The following is a 25,841-nucleotide window of genomic DNA, read 5'->3' as shown; positions in this document are numbered from 1 at the left end:
GAACAGACCTGAGACTCATTATCCTTCATAGTCTTGGAATAAATCCAATGTGGTAAATAATGGGATGTTCCTCTTGAGCCTCTTTATGCATGCTGCCAGTGAGAGGCTTGAAAGAAGACGATTTCTGAGTTAAGGTTGATAGGATCTATTGTTATAGAAAAAAGCAACGTGTATTACATAGTTTTACTGTCATATCATGTGGTAGGTGATTATACCTCAGTTTCTTACTGTTCACTTAATGAACATTTTATTGGTTTCCAGATTGTTGCCTCAAGAACAATAGCCACTCAAAAGTTCTATAAATCCCAGCCTCGTTCTAAAACACTTGACCAAACCCTTCTCTCAAGAAGTTCAGATGGCCATTAAGTATGGAAAGACTCAGCAGTGTTTGTCATTGGGAAATAGAGATCAGTTATACCTCAGGATGGCTGTGGTAATAAACCCAACAGAACAGAAATCCATCAGTGTTGGTGAGGGTGCAGAGAACTAGGACCCCTGCACTGTGCTCTTGGAAGTGTAAGGAGAGGTGGCTGCTGGGAGAAGGATTGGTGATCTCCCACCAGTTAGACGGGAGTTTATCACAAGTCCGCACCCCTACTCCTACATATATAAGCAAATGAACCGAGAACGGCCTTAAAGGATAATGTCATCCTAGAGCTAATCACAGCCGCATATAGTCACAGCACATGGATGAATAAAGGTGTCATGTTCGTACCCTGGACTGTTTTCAGTCATTAATAAGTAAATTCTGAGACATCTACAGTATTTGTGATCCTTGAAGACAGTGGCTAAGTGAACTAAATCAGGGGCAGAAACTGTAGTTCTGTGAGTGTCCCTAAGCATAGGCAAATCCATACGCACACAAGGTGTGTGCTAAGTAGTGATTACGGCTGGAAGTAGCGCAGACTTCAGAGTCACCCTGCAGGGCAGTGAGGGCACACATCCTTAATCCTAGCACTTGGGAGGCAGAGGCAGGCAGGTGCATCTCAGTGAGTTCCAAGAGAGTCAGAGCTATTACACAAAGAAACCTTGTCTCGAAAAACAAACAACAGCAAAAGAATTGTTCCTTTTTGTTGGCAACAGAGTTTCTCTTTTGCGGGTTTAGAATGTTTGGAGAGCGGTAGAAAGACAGCAGCAGAAAAGCTACTAGCGTGGGCTAAAGTGAGTATTGCTAGTGTTGACAAACACCCGTCTCTGCTGGGCTAAAGTGAGTATTGCTAGTGTTGACAAACTACTGGTGTGGGCTAAAGTGAGTATTGCTAGTGTTGACAAACACCCGTCTCTGCTGGGCTAAAGTGAGTATTGCTAGTGTTGACAAACATCCGTCTCTGCCGCTGAGGTACATCAGAATGGCGCAGGAAAGGAAATACTGCCAAGAGACAAATGGAGCTTAAGTTGAGAGCGTGGTGCGTGAGCTCTACCGTCTGTCCTTTTCAGCTAGGTTACTGTTGGCCAGTTATTTCAGCAAGGACCGTGTTCTCTGTGGCTGAGTAGGTGGAATGAAGACCAACATTTTTTTAAGTAATAGTTACATTCATTAGTCACAGTTCTCTCTGTTTCTCAAGATCTGAAGGAGAAATTGGTATTTGAAAAGGTTGTGCCTACTAAAAGGCCCAAGTTTCTAAAACACTGATCTTCATTATTTTGTGAAACATTTATCTGTTTATTTTAATTTTCTGATAACCGATGGCCTCTATTGCATAATTTATACTATTAAGAGCTGTAGGGCTCAGCAAGATGAGACACTCCCTGCAGTGGCTTCACGGCCCAAGTGTGATCCCGGAACCTGTGTAAAGGTGAAAGGAGTGAACCCGGTCTGTACAGTGTCTCTGACTGGCACCCACGTTGACTCCCAGAGCCCCGTACACACGCACAATGTCAAATAAGCTTAAAGGAGAAAAGCAGGCTGCCCGGGTGCCCTGGCTGCCTTCCCAGCGCAGTTTCTGCCGCTACTTTGTGCTGGAGCTTGACTCTGGGGCCTTGTGCTCTGTGTGAGCTTTACCTGAGCTTCTACCCTGCCATGTTTGCGCATTGTAAACAGTTTATAAGCATGGATACAGCAAGAGGTGTGGAAAGGACCTCGGGAATGGTGCTTTGCTGCTCCCCGTTTCAGCTGTTCCTTTGCAAAGCAGTCGTCTAAGAAAGTACATTGATAAAGCAAATGTGTAAACATTTAGATGATGTTTTATGAACTCCATTCAATTGATAAACATTCATAGAGGTATATTTGTGTTGTTGTACTGTGAATTTACATGTTCTTTTTACTGGAAAAATAGAATCAAAATATGAGAGGGAATGGCAGAAAACAGTACCAAGATTCACCTAATCAGAAGAAAAGAACAAATGGAGTTCACAGTCAACCAGCAAAGCAACAGAATCCCGTGATGGTAAGTTCCGGGTGAGGTGCCTAGGGGACTGCTCTCCTTGAGAATGGACCGGGTGTCTCCAGACACAATAATGTTGGCTTAGTTCTTGTTTTTATTTGATAAATTTTAATGATAGAATTTTAATAAAATTGAGTTCTTCTCTATTGGCTTCATGAACTAAAACCTAAATCTCCCTTTGGCCATTCTTAGCTACAGGCCTAGAATAATTGGGTACACTTCTACTTTTTGCCTTGTGTGGTTTTTACATTTACTTTAAAGCCTTAAAAACACTATATAGTAAAAAACAAGCAATTCTTTTTTTTCTGAAAACCCATTGTTCAGGGGCCTGAAGGAATGGGTCTGTGGTTGAGGGCATCTGCTATTTTTCAGATGCTGCAAGTCAGTTCCCTGACCTAGATTTGATCTCTAGCTTCCAAAGATCTCATGCAATGTCCTGGCTTCCCTGGGAATTCACACACCACACACAAACATACACACCACATACACACACACACACACACACACACACACACACACATCTTTTAAGGGATATTAAATAATTTTGTGTATTTTACTGGATTCATAAGAATATAGATATTTATGGGGTGCCATATGTTTCAATATATGAGCACATTGTATAATGTTTATGGTGAAAAAAATTTAGCCTGATGTGCAGGCAGAGTGCTTAGGAGGCTTAGGCCTGAGGAACTCAAGCTTAAGACAAGCCTGAGATACGTAATAACTTTGAGGCCAACCTGGGGCAGAAGGAAACAGTGGTTGACACTCCTGGCTTTTTGAAGTATAGTCTGCAGTGGTGGTGTTCATAGTTGTGCTACTGTGTAGCACATCAAGCTTTCTTAACCCATCTAGCTGTAACTTAGTCATTGAGCAGCCTCTTCCTGCCCTTCAGTCTCCTACCCTCTGCTTTGTAACCGCCGTTCTATGTCTGGTGCTCTCATTCATTGTTACCGTGCAGTTACAAATTTAGAAGTTTCTCTACCAGAGAGTTGAGTGTCTTTACTATCTTTCCTGTTAGTGTATGTTGGATTTTTCTATTTCATTTCATTTGTTTGCTGTGTCTTTAAGAAAGTGAGTTACGGTGCATGCCTTTAATCCCAGCACTTGGGAGGCAGAGGCAGGTGGATGTCTGTGAATCCCAGGACAGCCAGGGATATACAGAGAAACTTTATCTTGAAAAATCAAAAAACAAAACAACAAGATAAGTGAGTTAAATTAGTAACTTTAAACTTAAAGGGGGTGGGAGACTAGTTAGGGTTACTGTTGCTGTAATAAAACACCGTGACCAAAGCAACATGGGAAGGAAAGGGTTTATTTGTTTCACTCATGGTTCCAGATTAACTCAGCAGAGAGTTAAGGCCTGTGCTTGTTGGGAAGGAATGGTGCTTGCTTCCAGTTACACTTAAAAGGTTAGAACGCTGGGGAATGTAGTTTACTAACAGAGCTCTTTGTGCCTTGCATATGGCAGGCCCTGTGTTTGGTTGCTAGCACTGGGATAGCGGGCGAAGCTGTGGAGCAATGCTCTGCCTTTGAAGGTGAAAAGGCTGTACGCTGAGTGTTGTTTTGGGTCATGATAGGTAAGGAAGTTGGTAAATATTCCAAACTCTTCAGAAGCTGAGCTTTAAGGAAACCCACTGGGGAGATGATTAGATTCCTGGTTTAATTTTCTTCTTGAGATGTTTGATCGTGTATCTCTTGAGTTTTCATATGTAAAAATAACAAAAGTCTGTGCTGTGTGTCTGTTTTCAATAGAAATGTGAAAAGAGGCTGCATCCACGGAAACTTCAGGACAACTTTGAAACAGGCAAGCCTTTTTTTTTTTTTTTTTTTTTGTTTATTGTCATGTGGGAGGCTAGGTTTGATTTTTGGAGCTGTGACATCAGTGTGCTTTATGGTAATGGTAGTTACACAGGAAGAGCTGCCTGGGGTGGTCCTTGGACTTCCCACAGGGCAGGGAACCCTGATTGCTCTTTGGGCTGACGAGGGAGGGGGACTTGACTGGGGGAGGGGGAGGGAAATGGGAGGCGGTGGTTTGGAAGAGACAGAAATCTTTAATAAATGAATTAAAAAAGGAAGAGCTGCCTGTGTACTACAGAGATGTCAGGTGTGGTATTCTCAGGAGACACTGGATGGAAGGACGTTACTCACTGTTGAACATACTCAAGTCCACTGGAGTGTGTGCTGTGAACGCTGCTGGCCTGTGGCTGTGGGAAACGGTGTGATGAGGAGGCTGCCTCATTCTCATCCTGCTTTTGTAGTGGGCTCAACTTTGTAAAGTGCTCCTAAGTGCACACCTCTTACCTAAATGATGCTGTTTCTCCTTCAGTAAGGGATGCAGTGTGTCTGGTTTGGAAACTGTGTTAGTCACTGTTCTATTGCTATGATGAGACACCATGACCAAAGCAGCTCTCTTAAAAGGAAGCTTTTAATTGGGGGACTTGCTTGCATGGCAGCTGGCAGGCAGACAGGATGCTGGAGAAGTGGCTGAGAGCTTTACATCCTGATCTACAAACAGCAGCCCGAGAAAGACTTTGAACTGAAGTGAACTTTTGAAACCTCAGAGCCCACCCTCCCAGGCCACACATCTCCTGATCCTTGCAAACACTTCTCCATCTGGGGACCAAGCATGGAAATATGTGAGCCTGTGGATGTCATTCTCATTCAGACCACCACAGAAACTTAGAACAAATACAGAAAGTAATTTTAATGCTAATGACATTTGATTAATAGATGTCATTTTAAAGTATAGTACACTATCAGTCTCAATTTGAATAGTAAGAAATTTCTTTGTGTCACTGTTACATATTCATCTAAATTGATAGCTTTTATACTGAAAACTCGGAAGAAATGAACACTGGATGGTGGTGCACGCTTTTAATTCCAGCACTTGGGAGGCAGAGGCAGGTGCATCTGTCGGAGTTTGAGCTGGAACAGCCGGGGCTACAGAGAAACCCTGTCTTAAACCAAAAAGAGAAAAAGAAATGAAGAGCATTGTTTTCTTTATTTTAAGTATTATATATTTATTTAAATACTATAGGACAGTTTTCAGATGCAGATCCACCAGTGACTCATTGACGGCAGTCCTGAGATGGCTAAACTGCTTACCTCCATCTGTGCCGAGCCAGGAATGGAGTTCAAAATCACCTCTGCAGCTGCCAGAGTTGACTTTTTAGTATCTTGACCTAACTAATCATTTAAAAAAATACTGAAAAGAGATGTTCTGTGTCTGGGAAGATAGCTCAGTGGGTAGAAAAACCCAGATTCTGATCCATAAAACCTATGTGTATCCAGACATTGGTAGTGCAGATATAACCCCAGTGTCCCTGTAGCAAGATGTGAAGCAGGGACTGGATTCCCAGAAGTCTGTGGTCAGTTAGCCTGGCCATGGCTGTTGCAAAAACAAGAGGCCCCATCTCAAAGTGGAAGGCATGGACTGATACCGGAGTTGTCATCTGACTTCCACGTGTGCGCCATGGCCTGTCTGTGCCCGTGCTCCCAAATGAATGAAGGTACCTTCGCGTCGCTATGAGAAGTTACTGTTATCTTTTAAATGTGGGGCTTTCGCTAGTGTTTTAATTAGTGTGTAAACCCCTCACCCACCCTTTGGCTTTTTGTACTGTATTTAAAAGAAAGGCATTGCTGAGACTGATTGCCAAAAAGCCTTTGAGGTTTTCTTTTGGTCTGTTGAGGACTTGGTAAACTCCAACCGTATTTTTCCTAATGTTTACAGCCCCTCTCTCATTGTAATTGTAATTTTCATGGTATTTTCATATTGGCCTTTGTCAAGAAACTCTGATTACTCCGGCACTAGTACAAATACTGCTAACAATCTGCCAGATTTGAAAGCAAGAGGATATCAAGGGTCTTAGAGCGCAGAGCTTAAGAATCTGAATTATTTGAAATAAGCGTGATGGATAAGAGACTCCATTGAATACTGAGTTTGGTACTTAGGATTGAGTCAGCTGTTAGAAAGGTAAACATAGATGTGCCTGAATTGCCCTCTGTGAGTAGGTGGAGGTCAGTGTTTGGTAAACTTTCAGAGTTACTGACTACTAATTTTGTTTCCTGATCAGATGGAGCATTTGAGTTGCCTTGTTCTGGTGAAGACCCCTCGGTAGAGCCTGTTGAGGGACACTCTGTGGCGTGTAATGGACATTGCAAGTTCCCATTTTCATCCAGAACCTTTCTGAGTTTCAAGTTTGACCAAAATGCTATAATGAAAACCTTGGACCTTTGATAGCAGCAAGTGTATTGCAGAAGCCCGTGGTCAGAGACCTGTTACGTTTGCGTGTCTCCTCAAGCCTTACCTTTCTCAGGTATCTGAAAGAAATGCAGGGAGGCAGTTTCTAAAGAGATTTTCTGCACAGAAGAGAAACTATAAAGAAACACCAGTTTGCACTGTAAATGAAGTTAGGACTTTTTTACATGGATTTACCGTTTCAGTGTTTGCAACCAAGTTTTAGTGGCCTTTGCTTTTTGTCTTTTCCTTTTGAGGGCATTTATTTTGTCTTCTGATCAAGAAAAGAGTTGTTGATTAACTCATCAACTAGTACGTTAGTAGGAGTATTTCATCTCCCCATCTTAGTGATTGCATTGAGTTTTCTTCTTGAAAATTTTAAGAGAAACGTAAATCCCCAGTTATTAATGAGCAGTAAGAGCTGAATCGTGACATGAGGATTGCAGGCATTTGCTCATTTCTCTGCTTCTGAGAATCTAATCCCTTCTATTTGGAATTTGTCAGTTTATTTAGAACCAGCATCTTCAAAACGATACTATTTTGCACAGTGAACTCTTGAGCACTTCATCAGGACAAAGTCCACAGCCTGAAGAGAGATTGAGTCGATGAGAGTTGATGCTGTAATTCTGAGCTCTGATGTATGCTGTCAGAAAACCTATGCCTGCTGGAGCAGAGAGCATGGAAGCCAGTAGCTGGCAGTTACTTTGGGTCATGCCTTGACCATCATGCCTCCAGCTGTTCAGTATTGTGCAATGATTCTGCTCATGTGAAGTATCTATACATACTCTAGAGTGATTATGTGTGGAAAACTACATCTTAGTTTTATCTTGGATCTCAGTGTTGATCTGTGAAAACTGATGTTATATTAGGTTCCAGTTTGCTGTAATAGCAGAGTGACATGCTTTTTTATTAATATCTTGAAGCCCCTGGGTTATAAAGTGAGAAAAGAAGGGGTTATGCAATTTACTCAGTACAAATAAATAAAGCATGTTGCTGGGGGACCCTTTAAGTAATGTACTTAGCTCACACCTAGGAATGTATTTTGTATTTTGCTCCTTCAGGATTCTTAAATCCAAACAAGGATTACAATGCCCATTTTACAAAGGGTCGCCTGTAACTGAGGACAATCACCAGAGCTTTAAGGAGGCAATAGCATTTTGGCTGCATCTGACCTCGCTGAGAATATTTCCTGGGGGTGGGGGTGGGGTGTTTGAGTGCATGTGTGCCCGTGCATCTGTCTTGTGGGTTTTTTAAAGTTGTTTTTTTTTTTTTACAAGTGGTATCCACAAAGTATATCTCTGCTTATAGATATTACTATAGAAGTCTTTATTCTGTATATGTAGCCTATTTAATAGGGCTTCTCCTTAGCCCCTCAGAACTTTGAGAGGAAGGGCTATTAATGTAAGAAATTCACTTGGTATTACTAAATTGCTTTAGCTTTTAAATGGCTGGTTTTAAAGAAGAAACTCTATTAATGAAAGTGTCACTCGGTGCTAAGCAGGAGACTTCACAATGATACAGTGTGTCTAGAATCTTCTATGTTACTACTTTGTGAATCCTTCTGTGACCTTTGCTGTTTAATGCATTATATGATTGTGTTTGGAAGCCCTTACTATTCTTGTCAGAAATACGGCTGCTTTGGTTGGGTCTTCTTGAGCCATATTTATAGTTGTCCCAGCATTCCAGATTTCTGTTAAGTGGTTACGGGGTGGAAACGTAGTTTGCTCAGCAGGTGAGTCATTTCCACTCATGCACTGTCGCCTGGAAACCGTGTGTGTGTGTGTGTGTGTGTATGTGTGTGTGTGTGTGTTTCAGAGAGGGAGTGTCTTATTCTTAAATGAGTATTTTGGTCAGTCCCTCCAGTGCCTGTAGAGGTTGGATTTTTCAGCTCTCTGCACTAAAGCAGAAGTGATTAGTTACCAGAAGTATGGCCTCTAAAGTGGCCGGTTGTAAGAACCAAGAAATGCTGCACTGCTTCATTTCCCGCCCTGTGGGACAAAGCAAGGGGCTGGCCGGGACGCAATTCGAGTAACTTCGGGCTTTGGCTCTCACAGCAGTCTGTTAAAAACATGCTGGAAGAAGAATTAAGGTTAGTATGTCTAGTGTGACTCAGCTATGCAGAAGATGTTAAGTTGTTTTACCTTGTTAGTGTGCATCTCCTGTGCTTACTCCTTCCCTGTTCAGGTTATCTGAGACCGTGTTTAGCACAGGACTGGATTTCTTCTCTGAGCTGTGTTAACATTTCTTCATGGAATCTGGTGATGAAGATGCCAAATATGCAATAATGTACGACGCTAGATGGGACAGTAGATATGTCAGCCTTATTATGTTTTGTGTATTTTGTGGGTGAGACTTTGAAATCGCTTTGTAAACATCCTTAGGACCCAACCGCATGTGTTCCAAGGTGCAGTGCACTGTGAATCTTTTTAAGTCTAAGTTTGTAGGTGCTTTTATGTCTAACTTCAGTGGTTTGAAGAATGTTAAATAACTTTGTCCTGAACCATTTTACTCCAAGAGACAAAGAAGACAGTTTACATGCTTTCTGTAATTTTTGTTTAAAGACAGTGAATGAACGACTCTAGTATTTTAAACAGTGATTCCGTCCTGAGACATGAGGGACCTGAAAAACCTAGCAGACCTGGTAACATAGGTGAAATTGATTAAACATGTTGAAAGATCTAATTAGCTTTTTGTACCAATACACAAAAAACATGGTCTCCCAGCACTGTCAGGAATTGTGGTCACTACTTGCTGTTCTGACCTTTGAATATCATTATTTTTATATTAAATATTAATTAGTAATTACATATTATGGAGCTATATAGCAGATTAATATTATGCTGTAAGACTTGGCTGTGCTATTTCTTTTGGCTGTTCTAGTAATTTACATGTACTGTCAAAAAAACTGCAGATCTTAGAAAATGGCTGTAGGAATCCAGTTCCTTTATCAAGCACCGTGTTTTCTAAAAATGTCAAGAACTGGTACCTGTGTGCATTTAAAAATGTTTTATCATCAAGTCCCTCACCTAGCTGTCTGATCTTCTAACATTAGTTAAATAAGAAGGAGAGGGAGGGACCTAGACATGATCATTTGCTGGGCAGGTTTTCTTCCTGTGGTCACCGTGACCTTCCCTAGCTGTGAACTTCCCTTCTTGGGGACTTTAATGACAATAGTTGTGTCTGTGTTCTCTGAGGCATTATTTTCTTTGTGTTGTATTCATTAACACCTCTTCCTCCTGGCTGTAAGTCAGATGTTTGTGTAGCCTGAGAGAAGAAGTGCAGATGTGCTGTGGCTCGAAGTGACCCTCAGCAAAGGAGACCACAGACCACTATTGTGTCTAAAGGTATTATCACCTCTGTGTATCTGTGTTATCTTTACAGCTTGCTGAAGCTGGGTCAGAGCGGTGTCTTAACACTATAAAATACATTTGTATGGTTTCCTAAACATCTAGAAGTGTACTCCACATCTTTTTCTCTCTTTATATAGAATTGGGTTATTCCTGAAGCCTGTGTCAGAAGGTAGCAGATTGAGATCAGTAATCTGAGATTTGTCAGAAGTAGGCTGCCATTTCCAACAGATGCTCTGCAGAGCCCAAAGAGAAAACTACTGAGCATCGCTAGCAGTTGAGTGTTTTCATGATGCTCCAGGTGAGAAGTGTGGCCGATGCCCAGCCCGAACAGTCAAAAAGTACTGACCTTCCCAGACATTGTCTACTCCGTAGTCCAGTGTTGTGAGTATGATTGCCAAGCAATCCATGGATTCTCATGTAATGTTTCTCATTTAAGGGCTGGTGTTTGGGTCCATTCTGTTGATTCTGCAGAGCTGCAGGCATGCTGGATTTTATTTTTAATTTTTTTATTTAATTTTTTAATGTCCTTTAATGTTTCACCTGTGTATGTATGTGTACCACAACTGTGCCTGGTGCCCAAGGAGGCCAGAAAAAGAGTGTCGGATCCTCCTGGAACTGGAGTTGCTGTGTTGTTGGAAATGGAACCAGGTCTTTTTGATAACAAGATAGCCCAGAGTGTGGCACAGTCACAGCACGTGGGTGTGCTGCCAGCTGTTTCCTGTGACAAACAGCGGTCGTTACTGAGGGAAGTGGAAGCCTCGGTCTACTCGTGCATAGAACTGGCTGTAAAGGCATTTCTATTAACTTGGTGCTGAGAGGGCTCTTGTTTGTGTGGGTTTCCTGTGTACTTTGTATTTGGTTAAAGCTTTAAGGCTTTATTTTTGGAATTTTCACAACAGAATATCTCAAGTCAACAATAGAGAGATTACATTTATCTTGTCTTAGTGTGGCAGAAGCATGGGTTCTGTCTCTGGTAGCTGCATGAAAGCACAGTCTAAAAGGAATTCACCTCAACGTAGTGATTTGGGCAGTTTTGGGTCAAGGGTTCTGGGGAAAGAAATGACAGAAGTCAGCTTCAGGGTGTGACTTGGTCTTAGTGGACACGGGTTTCTCAGTGGGAGCTAAGACCCCCAGTGTTTGCTGCAGGGGAGTTCTCCCTGACTTGTTACTAGCTCGTTTGTTGAGTGCCGTTTTCTGAGCATCTGTTCAGTACTCAGTCTTTTGTTTGGGCTGTGTCTCTTAATGCCTCTGACACCATGAGATTTTGCTGTAACTTTAACTCTTGAGCCTCAAGCAGCTAGAAGGGCTCTGCTCCCTCATGTCAATGTGTATAACTGTGAAGTTGTGTGGAAGCAAAGAAAACACTTCAGTGTAGTTCTAGGATGAAATGGGCAGCATTTCCTAGTCCTTAGTTCTTAGTGAGCTTTTACAGAAGGTCATATACTTTCTGCTTTTAATTATTTGATCCAAATGTCTAAAACAGTAACTCTAGACTGGATTGGGATACAACTGTACATTTTAAAGCCATTTCTCAAGCTTTAAGACATTAGCACAGAGGTTGCCAGCTGGGAGATTTAGAGAGCTGGCAGAGTTGCAGTCATGCGTCTGGAGCATGAGCAGTGGTGTGCCTGGACACGTGGCGTGCGCGAGGTGGTCCTGCAGGAATGTTTGCTGCTGTTCATGTGGCCCATTCTGCTTTTTTTGAATGTTGGACAAGTAACTGTAAATGCTAGTATCCAAGGGAATGAGCCTTTCATGTCTGCATTTTGTTTCAAATGAGGACAGTAGACAGCTAAGTTCCATTGTATAAATATAAATTTTTTTCAGTTTAACAAATAGGGAATAATAGTAAAACCCTTAACTTTGCTTTAACCTTTAAGAGCTATTTTTTTATGTTTGCCAGTTAGTTTTAAATCTTACAATAGTTTTAAAATGAATGTTGTCTTACTAGACCTATGTCTGTTGGCTTCAGTGAAACCATAATGAATCTTAATGAATGTCTTTAGCTATTTTAAGTGATTTTCTCTTAATTAAGATGGTCCTAAATCAGGCCAGGCGTGGTGGTGCATACTTGTAATCCCAGCACTTGTGAGGCAGAGACCATCCTGGTCTACAAATCAAGTTCCAGAGAAGCCAGAGCTATACAAAGAAACCCTGTCTCAAAAATAAATAAATCAATAAATACAAGATAATCTTAAATCAAAAAAAATGAAGTATACAGTTTAGTTTGGGCCCAAAGGTGAATCCTAGTTGTGTAGCTTTAGCACTGTTTATACTATGCTGTGAAGACCTGGTGTTCCTGGACAGTGCGGGCTCGGAACAGTCTGCTTGTGTGTAAGTTTGTCTGGAAAAAGTGAATGACATGCTGGGTCATGGAAGCTGCAGAAGCTGGCACACAAGCTTTACCTCATTAAGGGTGTAATGTTCTTTAGAAAACCTGGGCTTTAAGAATAAATAATTTTTAAATTTGGTTTCTTCATGAATTGGTTTTGTCTTATGTTAAATGATTTAACATTTAATCTTTGCTAACTTACAGCTGTATTTTATTGCTTGACATCAGGGTGCTTTCATACGGGAAAGACGGTATAAACTCATATGATTATGTCTGTGGCAGTATGAAAGTTATTTTGTGGTTAATAGCCACACATTTAGGGAAACCAATAAGGAACCCCTAAAGTAGCCTGTTGGGTTTGTTGTGGTGTGACAACAGCCTCTAGAGCTGGATTTATTCAGTGACACCTCTACCCCACCGCCTCCCTCAAGTTCAGCGTCCATGAAGTGGCTGTACTGACTTTCACTTACATTGCTGCGACTGGGATCTGTGATTAGGACATGGAGATTGCCGCCTGTGTTCTCCACCGAGAAATGCAGTGCTGTCTTTAACAGTAAGTGTTGTATGTAGTCCACACTAGTTCAAAACTAAAACCGTATCTTTACAAGGATACAAGGTTGCTCACATTAGCTTTCTGTAAGATATTGTGTTAAATTTGGTCTAATTCTGACAATTTATAATACATTACCAATAAAATTGGCTCCGATTTGGTTGCTATTTACCATTGGTTCTGTTCCTGTTACTCCTTACTGTAATTTTAAGGCATGACTGTGTTACTCTTGGCTGTCATCTCTCTGGACCAAAAAAGTTATGAAGTTCCGTTTGCATTAATAGAAATTCAAAATGTAGAATCCACTCAGAAATGAGTGGACAGTGGGATGTGTTATCTTCATTCACAGTCTGACTCTTAACAGTATAAATCAAACATGGAAAATGGCAGTAATTCTTAAACTTAGGTAAGAACCAGGCTTTCCACCAGAATGTCCTGATGTCCTTAGGTCTTAGGCAGGAGAAATACATTGATTATTCTTTTAGAGTTCTCAACTATGTAACTGTTGTTATCAAAAGTTCTCTCCATGTAGCAAAGCTGGTGTTTTAGCACTTCCGCCATGCTAGGAAGCTGCTGTCTCAATTTACATTTGATGTTCTGATTAGTTTTTTAAAAAGATCATTCAATAGAGAACCTCCTGTTCATGCTGTTTGTGGAGACAGCCAAATAAAAATTGATATATGAGAATTTTGTTGTTCTTGTTTTGTTGTTCTTTTGATCTGATCTGAAATAGTTTTCCATCAGGGCCCCTGATTCAGTGTAAGCAATCTCTGGTTTGTATTTACATGTATGACTGGTAAATACCCTACGGAATGTCTTCACTCTTTAATTTAAACAAAGTACCGCATGGAATTAGAAATATTTATTCAGAATATAAGAACGTTTGTAAAATATTATAAATGTCTCTGTATAAATAAATGGAGTTTTTTTTTAAACAATTCTATATCAAATAACACAAAGTAGCTATTTTACAGCAGCTAAAACTAAAGGCATTTGGAAACATTTAAAGCTACAAGTGAGCCTAAAAAATTACAAGGTATAGTACAGTGTGTTTAGTAGCCACTTCCAAGTGAAACTTCCGGTACAAGCAGAATAGGCCTGACAGATGCAGACAGTCACATGTGCTTTAACAGCAGTACGTTCAGGTGGTATAAAAACAACATTTTCAACTAATAAAAAAGTTAAATTTCATGCAAAGTAAGTTTATAATATGTCTAAAAGCAGATTAGAAATAGAAGTGAACACGTTTTGTAGTCTTTTGCATCAGGTCCTGACAAAGTTAGGCTCTCAGAGCTCTGAAGGGGGGTGTCCTGACCGGAGCACCGCAAAGGAACGCTACAGACTCGACAAACAACATTTTTCAAAAGGTGAGTGATAGAGCAGAAATGTTATCTAACCAGAGCGTCTGTGTGGGTGTGGAGTTCTCTACAGGACTTGTATGCTGTTGGAGAGCAGGCCTAGTCAGTAGTTTTCAGGTGAGAGATTGGGAAGATCAAATGCTAACTCTTGGGTGTCATTATCCAACCATGGTTCTTGATTCTGGGACCCGGGTGTTTTTTTTCTTTGTACACATGTGTGAAATATCAGATGATGTGTTATGTATACTGGATGCCCGTATATGAAAATGTCTTCCTCTGTAGGAGAGTGCTCAGGTACGGCAGAGTCAGAGCATCTCAGGTCAGATGGGCTGTTGGCAGCAGTGCAGAGGTGTTAGAAAATAAAGCTAAGAGAAGTAGGAGGCCACGGGTTCAGGGACTTCAACCTGACCTATGTATCAACACAGGTTCATTTGTGCACACATGTCAAAGGTAGGAATGTTTTTATAGCAAGCCATGCCTGCTCTACAGAGTTTGCAAGCTGTTCTATTGCTGAACACAAAATTAATTGCTGTTTTTTTTTTTAACCACAGTTAGATGTTGTTCTAGAAGCTGCAACGTAAAATAGAAAATACTTACTAACTTAAGCTTTTGTTCCCCACTCCCTCCCTAGGACCAAATCCTAATGAAGACGAGGGCTGAAATTCTGTCAGTGAGTTTATTCTCTGTTGGCCTCTAAAAAAAATAAGTGTAATTCAGTAGGTGACACTGTACTCTGACGGAACACTGGTATTGTTTGCTTTACTTGGGCACTGTGTTCGTATAATGACTGGGACATACTCTGAGTTAAACATTCATAATTGAAAGCATTTATGGGAGGAAATCTTTTGACAAATAGTGGTGTTTTTGTTACTATCTTAATGCTTTTCTCTGCCTTTCATTTAAAGCATGAAGTGATAACCCGGACTCCTGGCAACTCTGAAGTATTTCACAGAACTTAAATCATTGTGCAGAATTTGGGGATTGGGGGCGCAGTGCATGGGGGGATACAGATATACAGGAGCCTGGTGGTTCTCAGTTCTCAGGCATTCCAACCCTGCAGCAAACTAAGGTATTTTCCCCTGTTCAGGTCATGTCTGTAGGAATTAAAGACATCTACTAGTCTTGTTTTCCTTATGGTAGTAAGGTTACTTGACCCCTTAAATAGTTTTTGGGATAAATAAAAGCCTATGGCTATGCCTTAGACTGTACTTCTTTATAGAGCCACGCCAAAGCTCCATTTCAGAGTTTTCCAAAGCCCTTGCAAAGTACACACATTTGAAAGGAGGACTAAGCACCTTGGCTAGCAAAACCTTAAGTGTCAGGCTACACACACACACACACATATTAAGAAATGTGCTGCGTCAGCAGATGAGCATGGGTCACGTGACGCTCACTTAGACCTCAAGTTTGTATGCTACAGAGACAAGGATAAAATAGACCTCAACTGTCTTATCTCATGACAGTCTTAGCCGCGAGTCCACTGTGGACTCTCTTCCTGTCGCAGGGCAAGTGTGGCTGGTGCACATGGGGTCGTGGCTGCAGACCAGAGTCAGCCACGGACAGATGTCTCCTGGGACTGCTGCCCTACTTGGGAACTTTCAGGCGGTTCCTCGTGGACCTGTTTGCTCTGCTTATTTTCTTATGAGCCGAAAGTGACTACCTAAAGAGAGAAACACTAAAGACTTTGGTGGTGGCATTTCAAAAATAGAAAATTCTGAAGGCTTTAATCCTCATAGAAATTAAAATAAAGATAATTTTGTTCACCATAATAGACATGTTAATGGAAACCATTTCCTATTTAAAAGTAGGTTTGGAAGAGGCAGGTTAAACAAAGAGAAAAATTACTCAGGCACCTGCTATCGTGTATTTAATCAGTGCAACAATTCACACAATCAAATGCCTGCTGCGTCAGCCCTCAGAGATGGAAAATTACAAGGAAAAGATTGTATAGCCCCTATCACTTACTTAAAAATGTGGCATTTTAGCCTGGCACATGGTTTTTATAAGTCACCATAATTTATTCACTTAGAAACTCAGACTAAGGCCTGGTAGGATTGTTGCTTTGGGGTCTGTTTTTGTATGTAGGAACTATAGATCTAGAAGCATGGGTTCTCAGCAGGGTGACTGTCATCCCGGCTTCAGCTTCCCCTTCCAGTTAAGCATCCTGATTGTTTGGAACTAAAGGTTCTGTGGCACTCAAATAGGTAGGAACCATCTTGTACAACATTAAGGCTCTCCTCAGTGTCCAACAATGCAAAGCCTCTTGCCTTTAAGAGAGTCAGGTGCTCTAGGTTTTGATTTAGAATAGGAACTGCAGTGTCCTGGGACTGGGAAAGCGCTAATAGAGCTTTTTTCTCTGTTCTGGAAGAAACCCCTGGTAAAATCTTGGCTTCACTACATACATCAAGAGTATTAGACAAAAATTAAAACAGCTTCAGCCCTAGCCCTCACTGTAAAATAAAAATGAGCTGGTTTTTGTCCAGTGCAGAACTGTCTACACACAGCCATGACGATGTTCTACTTGAAACCGGTGTGTCTGGGATGACCAGTGACACTGTGTGCCATCCTGTGATCTGTAACTCCCAACTAATCTCCTTATTTGACTGTATCTCAGGAATCTGGTACCCTAGGACCTGGAAGCCAGAGCCTTGCTGCAATGGGCTGCCAGCCCTAGATGCTGGAGACACAAAACACTTGCCACCTTCCCCTTGGAGAAGGAAGGGAAAAAAAAAAAGTCCATTCTATGAAAAGCAAAAAAATAAAAATAAAAAAAGGCTCGGAAATCCACATAAACCGAAATGCTACGGAGCAAGTGAGAGCGTGAACAGTAAGAACAGAAACGACATGGCTACGCACTTAGCTGGAGCCATTGCTGATGCCCTTTGTGGCCAGTCCTGGAGCATCTGGAGACTGGGCGAAGGAAGGGCTGAGAGGCTTTCTACTCTGTCCCTCTATGCACAGTGCTATCATGACCACTCAGGCCAGGAGTGGAGCCCGGGACCTCTATGCAGTCTTCCTCTTCCTTGGGCCCTTTCTCTGCAGAGGACTTCGGAGCTCCTGGAGTTTTGCCCCACGGGGCAGGACTTCGGGGCCTGAGTGCCTGTTAAAGTGAGGTTTCGTTGGTGTGTGGCCTGGAATTCTCTTCCTCCAGCAGAGCTATTCTTTGCTTGAGCATTCTCACTTGGGTCTCGTGTCGCTCCACCATAGCCATCATCTGAGATTCCAACTTCTTCAGCTTGTTTTGATGCTTCTTCTTTGCTTTCTCATAGGCAGCCACCAGGTTACTGTGTGGAAACAGAGGGAAGTGAGTAGATTCATACTAAGGAATGACTGACACCCTCTCCCGTGTGGCACTGGGGAGCACAGCGGCCTCTTCTGTAGGGATCCAAAGCCCAGAAATTAGAAACTGCACAGTACTGGGATAATGGAGGCTCAGGTTGTATGCTGTGTTAGCCAACCAGCAGGCCAAACTGGCCACGTCCAAAACAGGTAAGAACGAGGGTGCTGAGTTCTAGAAAATCAAATAAAGACACTAGGTACTTGTTTCATGGTTGCTAGCTGCAGATGGTCAAGTACAGTGACAGAAAGTGTTCTCTCACCCAGGAGAAGGGCAGCAACTTTGCAGTGCATTGGACTGTACGGAAATGATACTGGCCCTGGACCGCGGCCCACTGTAGCAAAACTGAAAACAAGCCCAGGTGTCTCTACATAGTCTCTCTGCGCCAAAGTAGAACAGAAGCTCCCTTCAGATACACTGTGTTACCCTAGCTGGAGCCCCTAAAGTGTGACTTGAGGACACATGCACCCTTTCGAGATCCTAAAACTCTTGATGGCAAAGCAGACGGAAATCCAGGTGACCTATTAAGGTGTAGGCATTTTTACAAAATTCAAATGTCCCATTCTAATTACAATTTGGAAAGCAGTTTTCATAATAGTACGGTGTCTACTAAGCTTGAATTTTGCAAGTGATACTTTTAAAAGTCTGCCTCAGTTTTAGTTCCTGATATAAGTATCAATAGATATCTTATAGGCACAAAGGTTCTGGAGTCCCCATTTTTTAAAATATAAAGATCATTAACCCAAAGGTTTGAAACTCTTAACTTAGAATCTAGAGAACCTTAAACTGTCCCACTAGATGAGGTATTGTTCTAATGAATGGTTTGAGGCTCAAACGCAGATTTTTATTATTTTTTTTGCCTGAATTCTCAGTATCTTTATTATAGAAAACATCAAGAAGAAACCACAACAGACTTCATTTTCCTAAGCCCATCTCATCGGAAATGGTGTACACCTTTACTTCCCTGGTTTCTGGTCATCTGTATTGCAGATCCTATACTTACTTCCCAGGAGACACAGGGAAAGATCTCTGGGCCCCACAGGAGTATGTTTGTTTTACCTGTTGGCCCGCTTCAGGTCATTAACAAACTCTGCTGACTGCTGGTGTCTGATCTCACTGCTTTTGGTGAGTCTCTCCAAGGCGCTGACCAGCTCTTGAACTCTGGCCTTCAGTTTCTTCTCCCTGTATCAGAGAGACAGCAGCAGCCATCAGTAGGCAGTGGTGATTGAGGGAAGGAGGCAGGGGGAGCTGGCCAAGGTAACAGAGTGTGGCCAGCTCAGAACTGCCCCTCTAGGACACTCAGACATCAGGAAACTAGGGCACTTATTTGAAGATGTATTTGAAGATGTGAAAATCGGCCACACCTCAAACTTGGGCTCTTGGCTGTTTTGAGAGGGACAGACCTATAGTAAGAGTTAGGGCATAGATCAGTTGCCAGGATCCCAACAATGCCATGCTGAAGTAACTGCAAATCTAGTGTGGAAGCCAAGAGATGCCATGTAAGTGTAAAATGGATACTGCAGTTTGAAACTTCAATAATAATAAAGTTAAATATTTCAATTTTTAAAACCCTGACAACAAGCCAAAATATTGCTATATTGAGTTAAATATATTAGTGCTATTCAGTTATATTTAAGGGAACAATGCTAGCAATTGAGCAAGTGGTATCTACACTCTATGCTGTTAAAATTAATTTCACATGTTTTGCATCTTTAATGGAATCTAGGAAATGTAAAATGATATATGCGACTTGTAGCTCAGATGGTAGAAAAAGAATTAGGGGGACATAAGGAAGGGACCCTCCCCCAGCTGCTTGAAGCCTCTTGTTGATGAATCAAGAACTCAGCTCAGCACTTCTCTCCCTTTCCAGCCACAGACAAGGAAAGAACATTTACCAACCCCTTGCGCAGACACATGCCTGTGTTTCACATTATCAGCCTGTAAGCCTAAAGTAGCTGGAGTCACCCTATCGCTTATTGTAGTGATAAATGGGAGTGGGGCGGATTTCTCTCAAATCCAACTTGAGAGAAACCAAAATGACAGGGATGGTTAATCTTGAGACAACTGTGACTCCTCTGCCCCACACCCTGAGCGTGTCTAGCATTCTGCTGCTTGTCCTTGATGAGCACACCCTAGATCTGGCTATGTCTTTCTGTCTAGGTGCAGGTAGAGTTAGTTCGGAGAAGCAACCTTCATTCCGAACTCCGCCACATGGCGGCCAGTCCTGAGATTTCTGGGCCTGGCCCCAGTTGAGGTCCCTCGGAAACTAAGAGGACTTCTGGCTCTTTTCCCACTCATAGGATGGCTTGGAAAATCTAAGAATCCACTTGCCCTGCTCAGTCATTTTGAACTCCCCACCTCTAACGTCCTGTTCCTTCCAGTTTCCAGCTTGATGTGCTTGGCTATCAGAACGGGAAGAATTTACGGGGTTTCTGTATGTAGAACAGAATGCCAATGCAAGCATTTTCTTTGGCTTCACACATGAGAAAATTAAATACAAATTGCTACCTCAGTACGGATGCGTTCACAGTGTTCCAGGGATTACCCAGAATTGCACAATCTCTTGGGGTTTTTGTTTTCTTTTGCTGTGAATACCATCAGGTGAAAACAGAATAACTTTATATGACCAACAGTCCAGTTCAGGTTTATGAGTCTTCCCGCTCCAGTATCAGCCCCTCATCAGAAAATGGAGTATCTATGGTCATAAAAGGTAGTGTCTTACCACAAAGGAGGTAGGAGGTGGTTCAGTGCGCGCTGTCACAGTTCCAAGCAGAGGAGTTCCCACAGAGCATTTATGAGGTGGGGTTATCAGTACTAAGGAAAGCCACGTCAGCTGCTTGTAAGGTAGGGGAGGGGCTGGTAAGCAGGCCCCTGAGGTAAGACTAGCCCGGGGACTGGCAGCCAGAAATGCAGCTGTACACAAGCGGGAGAACTGAGTGTCCTCTAAGGCCAGGAGAAGTGATTTGTGACTCAAGCTAAGTCAGGTGAGCATATATCCAGTCCCGTGTGGCTTGACAGAAGGCCATGGAGCCATTCACAAGAACTGAATCCAGATCAAAGAGTAAGGAGTCATGGCCATGCACCTACAGACCGGGTTCCTGAACTGTCTACTCAGGTCACGACTGTCTTCCTCGCCTGCCAAGTACTCAGTTCCAGTCAGCACTCCATGCCCTGACTGTGTCTTACTGTATCGTGACCCTCTGGGCTGTTTGTCAGTGCAGGGCCCAGAGTCCATCTGCGTCTTCGTTTCACTGTTTCCCTCTCAACTCCACTTCTGAACATTGGGAATCGCTCAGGACTTTGGTCGGACTAGATTTTGTCTCTAACCCTTTCTTATTGTCCACTGCCATTTATTTTCCTTCAAACTATATGACCAAATCTTGACCTCCGGGCCTTTCCTCGGATCTCTAGGATCTCTAGGCTTCGGCATCATTAGCTTAATTTCCAGAGGAGAACTTTTGACATTCAACACTAAGTCAGGCTTCTCGTGTTGACAAATGGCAACACCATTATTTACCATGTGTACCGTCATAACCAGACCCTATATTCCATCACCACCTACCTACATTCATCACCAGATGTATCCCAACCAAGTCTTAAACTTCATGCCCCCTTCTCCCACCGCCACCACCAGGTCCAAACTGCCATTTTGTCTACTTAGACAAGCATAGCAGCCACTAATCAATCACCTTCTCTGCTTCTGCACGGACCCCTCACTGATCTGGCTTTCACACAGCAGCCAAGTCTCTTCTTCAGTGTGGAAAACCAGGTCAGAATACTTCCCTCTGGTGCCTTCTCCTGAAACTTGGAAGGATGAATGTGGACTTTACTCTGCCCTGGGATGGTCTCCCAATCCTCTGCTCGTTCTTCAGTTTAAATATCACTCTCAGGCCACCGTCAACAGTGGACAAGTGGTCCAGAGACAGGACGTGACAGCACTTTGCCTCTTCCTTCATGTTAGTCACTGCCAGCTAGATGTACCATGGTTGCTTAGATCCCTTTGATCTCTTTCTCCTTCATGTCCACCACCTTATTCTCTTAACTGCTTGCATTTAGACTATCCAGGCAGCAGATAACATCTATCCTTAAGTCCTTTTCCACGATAAAATCACTTCTCACAGCAGCCTTTGACATCTTGTGCTCACTAGACAAATAAGTGACCTGAGGCCCAGTCCGGGTGCTGCAGCGCTGGCTGGCGTCCACACCCTGGGATCTACCAGCAGAGCCCGGGTGCCTAAGCACCTTGCTAAAGAAGCTTGTGACTCATATAGGAGATAAGTAGAATGTACAATAAACAGGACTCTGCTTAAGAGCACGGGCGTGTGGGGTCAGGATTATGTGTCCCCAGATAACGAGGTTCTCCAGTTCTGTCCGAGCTGGGCTGGAGTTACCAGGAGGTACAGCAGGAGGAGAAAAGCAGCTAGTCTTTTTTTTTTTGCCCAGATTCTCTGAAGAACATGTTTTTAGTGTTCAAGAGATGAACTTGGCACAATCACGAGCACAATACTACCTTGTCCATGATTGTCATGTACCAGGGTGTTCCTCACCACTCTGCCTTTCTGCTGTTCCCGGTGAGGCTGCCAACTCTGGGCTTTTGAAACACTAGACAATGACAAAGGACATCTCAATGACTCAAGGAAGACCCACATCAAACCCCGGGGCGGGTGTCAGTCTTTACCTCCCCTGGCTCTGGGTCTCAGCAATTTTATTTCCGTGCTAATGAATCCACAGGCCCACTCTGTGTTTCATTAGCATCCTGCAGACCCATGTTGCATTTATGGAATATTTTGGCGCCACTCCTAGCGCTTGATTGCTACTATAAATCAGCTGAGTGTGAGGAACCAGCTAGCGTAAATTTTTTAAAAGGCATCTTTTGAAGTCATGCTCCCACTAACAAGTGCAAATCTTGCTGCTCTTGGCTCAGGGGTGCTGCTGCTGAGAAGCCTTCCGCCCAGATTGCCCACGTTTTTCCTCACCCATTCTCCCACGTTTTTCCTCACCCATTCTCTTAGGTTAGAAGAGTATTCATGCATAGCTACTGAAACAAATAGCATCTTTTTCTCCCTCTTGGTGAAGATTCCACAAGTATCTTCATGATGTTGCAACTGAGACTCTGAATTTTGAGCATCTTACTAACAGCCAAGTGCTCCAAGGACACTAATGGGCCCTTACCACCTTTGTGGACTCAGAGAAGAAGGCAGTTGTTCTCGGTCGGTCGGTCGGTCGGTCTGTCTGTCTGTCTCTCTCTCTCTCTCACACACACACACACACACACACACACACACACACACACACACACACACGGCACCTAGCATTTCCCTAGTTTTACTGGTGACCTTGGAGGTCACTCAGCTTTGCTGTACCAGTCCTGCCCCCGATCACACAGAGCACCTGCTTCAGCTTCCATGACTCAGATGGGGAAGTAGCCGGCTACTCTGGTCAGCTGTGCTAGGTCCTTGAGGGCAGCCTAGGGAAATCTGCACATGGAAGAGCCATCACTGAAAAGCTCCCTCCTACGGCTGCCATTTTCCAATTCACTTTGGTAGAAAGATGAGGGTCTGCTGGATCCTAGTAAGAGAGATTTCAGGCGGAGAAATATTCATAGTTCCCAGTAAAAGTCACATCGCCCTGATTAGAAAGCATCTTTTCTGCCCCAGCCAGGGGGGATTTCAGGGCCACCCCAGAAGCCATACAGCATACTAGATGTTTGTGTAAACAAAGGGCACAAAACCAGGCCAGATGGAAGTCATATAAGAAGCATGGGACTCTGGGGTTAGAGCGATTGATTCAGAGGTTAAAAGAACTGGGGCTGCTCTTCCAGAGGTCAGCAACCACAGGGTGGCTCACAGCCATCTATAATGAGATCTGGTGCCCTCTTCTGGCATGCAGACATACATGCAGGCAGAATACTATATACATAATAAGTAAATCTTAAAAATAAAAAGAAATGTTCTGTATCCAAAAGAAGAAAAAGGACATGCTGAGTACCTGGTGTGACAGATGCCTGGCTCTCCCTACATAGGTATCAGCGTTCCTCCACCCTGAGCCCCACTGTTTGGCCTGTGGAGCTCTTCTCCCAGGAAAGAGAACTCCTGAAAACACCAGCAGTACACCCCCACTCAGCCTGCTAGGGACCAGATGGACACCCTCTGAAAGGTGTTTCCACTCCAGTTTTAAAGTTAGAAACATCCCCTAACCTCTTCCAGTGTCTGGACTGTGCTCCCTCATGAAATGACAATTCCCGTTTCAAAGCTGTATTTACGGTCTAATTATGTTATTTTCCTTTTTCCTCTGGCTTCTCTGGTTCTTTCTTGGCTCCATAGATCTGGCTCTTGATTAGAAATCCATGCTAACCGACTTACAGCTGGCTGTTGGGAATCTATCTCGACAGCGGATAAATGAAACCTCTTTATGCTTAGTCAGCACAACCTGCATCCTTCTGCTGCCAGCAAAACCCTCTGGGGCTTTGGGAATTTGAAAAATGTACGAGCCCAGTTAACAAATACAATATCTACATGGCTCCCCCCACTGGACCCAGAGAGTGGATTTTCATCCCAGTCTTTAGCACAAGGAAGTTAGTGCATTTGTTCAGGCCTGTGTCCATCTTCTGCCCCAGGCAGAGCAATCTCAATGGAGCAACAGCCCAGGAGGTACTTGAGAAGTAAATGCAGGGCCATTCCAAGTTAGGCTGAGAGACTGAGTGAGCCAGGAAGGTAGGAAAGGCCCCACAAGGTCACCTTCAGTCAACTGGGAGTCCGTGGTTATAAGACACACAGAGGGATCATAGTGGGATCAAGCTAGCTGAGCATGCACTGTCAGGATTTCCCACAGCAAATCCCTAAGAAGTAATAGGGAAAGAATTCTGTAAAACTGCTTAAAATTTTCTAAAGCAGCTAATGCCCCTGTGTATCAGAAACCAGGAGTGACCAGGAAAAGGGAAAGGCAGACAATTTCCTAAAAGAGGAAACCTCCACTGAGAAAAAGCCCCTGCAGTGGGAAGGAGAGTCAGGAGGATATGAATGGAATCAGAGTGCCAGCTGGTTCAACAAGACAGGCCCAGGCTGGGTCAGCTAGACTGATTCACAGACTGTCAACCAGCAGGGAAAAAACAGCGCCATTGATGAACTGACACACGTGGTATACAGAACCTCATGGAAACGTGGAGAGAGAGGGGGGGGGGGGGAGGGAGGGAGGGAGGGGGGAGGGAGGTGGAGCTCAATCTGATGGCAATGCTTCAAAATACAAGCTGGGCAGCACTGGTGCACGCTTTTAATCCCAGCACTTGGGAGGCAGAGAAAGACAGATCTTGGAGTTGGAGGCCAGCCTGGCCTACAGAGTGAGTTCCAGGACAGCCAAGGCTATACAGAGAAACCGTGTTTTGAATAAACAAAGCAAATGAAAAGAAATACAAGTCCACAAACCAGAAACAACAAGTAAACGTTTGGGCACAGCTCAATTCCAAGGGAATAGGTGGCTAGGGACAAGATGAAATTGAAGAATAAATACAATAAATATCCTCATAAAGATACAAGAGGACATCACTTAATTTATAAAGATGATTTCAGCACCAAAATTAATAAACACAAACTGAATAAACTGACCCATCACAGCAACTACAACCAAAGATGAAGTGAGCTGCAAAGCCCAGCTGACAGGTCCCTCTCTGTAGTAGTTTCACATACTATATACAGACATGGGGTACAACAGATACATGCAACTACTGAGAACTTGAGTTTTGATCGGTTTGGTCTTGGGAAGTAATGTAGGTATAAAATACATATCAGATTGAAGTAGTATTTGGGGTATAGTGGGTTAAATAAGATATTTAATTGACTTTTTCATGTAAGTACTAGAAAATGTGAAGATACTACTCTGTTGGTCAGACATACTCTGGGCTCCAACGCAGCAGGGGACGTTGGGTTGTGAAGTCTAAGTGCATTGGCAGCTCTTTCTCTTTGGAAAAGAAGTCAAATGTGGGAGAAGAAACACTGAAATATCGGAGGAAAGACACAAGGCCTCCCTCCCAGTGGCATGGGCTCCTGATGCTGAAGAATGCAGTCCCACTAAAGATGTCTAGAAAGGAGGGGATGCCGGCTTTCATTATCACCAATTACCAAATCTGGAAGAGTCTAGTCAACGTCTCAACGTGCAAACCAATAAAGTTCTTTTACGTGCAAACGGAATGGCTGTCTATTTGCCAACATCCAGCCATCACTTTTCAAAACAGCAGGTCTTTCCATTCCCAGCCTGCAGCATTGGGGCACAGGTAAGGAACTAGTGCCTTCTTCTATCC

General features: G+C 43.1%; 2 protein-coding genes and 1 long non-coding RNA gene across 10 annotated transcripts in view; 2 read left to right on the top strand and 1 right to left on the bottom strand.

Moving 5' to 3' along the window:
• Nucleotides 1–13,540, top strand: part of Dcp2 (decapping mRNA 2) — a 38,670-nt gene extending 25,130 nt beyond the window's left edge. The window contains exons 9-11 of the mRNA XM_050149269.1: nt 2,277–2,387; nt 4,137–4,188; nt 6,458–13,540. Coding sequence (XP_050005226.1) covers nt 2,277–2,387; nt 4,137–4,188; nt 6,458–6,621 — 327 coding nt within the window. The 3' untranslated portion in view covers nt 6,622–13,540. The remainder of the gene's footprint in view (nt 1–2,276; nt 2,388–4,136; nt 4,189–6,457) is intronic.
• A 160-nt stretch (nt 13,541–13,700) lies between these two features.
• Nucleotides 13,701–25,841, bottom strand: part of Mcc (MCC regulator of WNT signaling pathway) — a 379,948-nt gene continuing 367,807 nt past the window's right edge. For all 7 annotated transcript variants that reach the window (XM_050149262.1, XM_050149263.1, XM_050149268.1 and 4 more), the window contains 2 exons: nt 18,608–18,730; nt 13,701–17,495 (listed from right to left, as the gene is read on the bottom strand). In XM_050149262.1, the coding sequence (XP_050005219.1) occupies nt 17,315–17,495; nt 18,608–18,730 (304 nt within the window). In that variant the 3' untranslated portion in view covers nt 13,701–17,314. The remainder of the gene's footprint in view (nt 17,496–18,607; nt 18,731–25,841) is intronic.
• The window catches only part of LOC126505999 (uncharacterized), a 30,048-nt gene continuing 21,709 nt past the window's right edge, over nt 17,503–25,841 (top strand). For both annotated transcript variants that reach the window (XR_007593056.1, XR_007593055.1), the window contains exon 1: nt 17,503–17,700. This is a non-coding gene — a long non-coding RNA (uncharacterized lncRNA). The remainder of the gene's footprint in view (nt 17,701–25,841) is intronic.

The sequence above is a fragment of the Alexandromys fortis genome, unplaced genomic scaffold, assembly GCF_014885135.2.
Source record: "Alexandromys fortis isolate MF-2015 unplaced genomic scaffold, M_Fortis_MF-2015_v1.1 scaffold_60, whole genome shotgun sequence".
In the NCBI taxonomy this organism is placed as follows: domain Eukaryota; kingdom Metazoa; phylum Chordata; class Mammalia; order Rodentia; family Cricetidae; genus Alexandromys; species Alexandromys fortis.
This window is presented reverse-complemented; position numbering and strand designations above follow the sequence as displayed.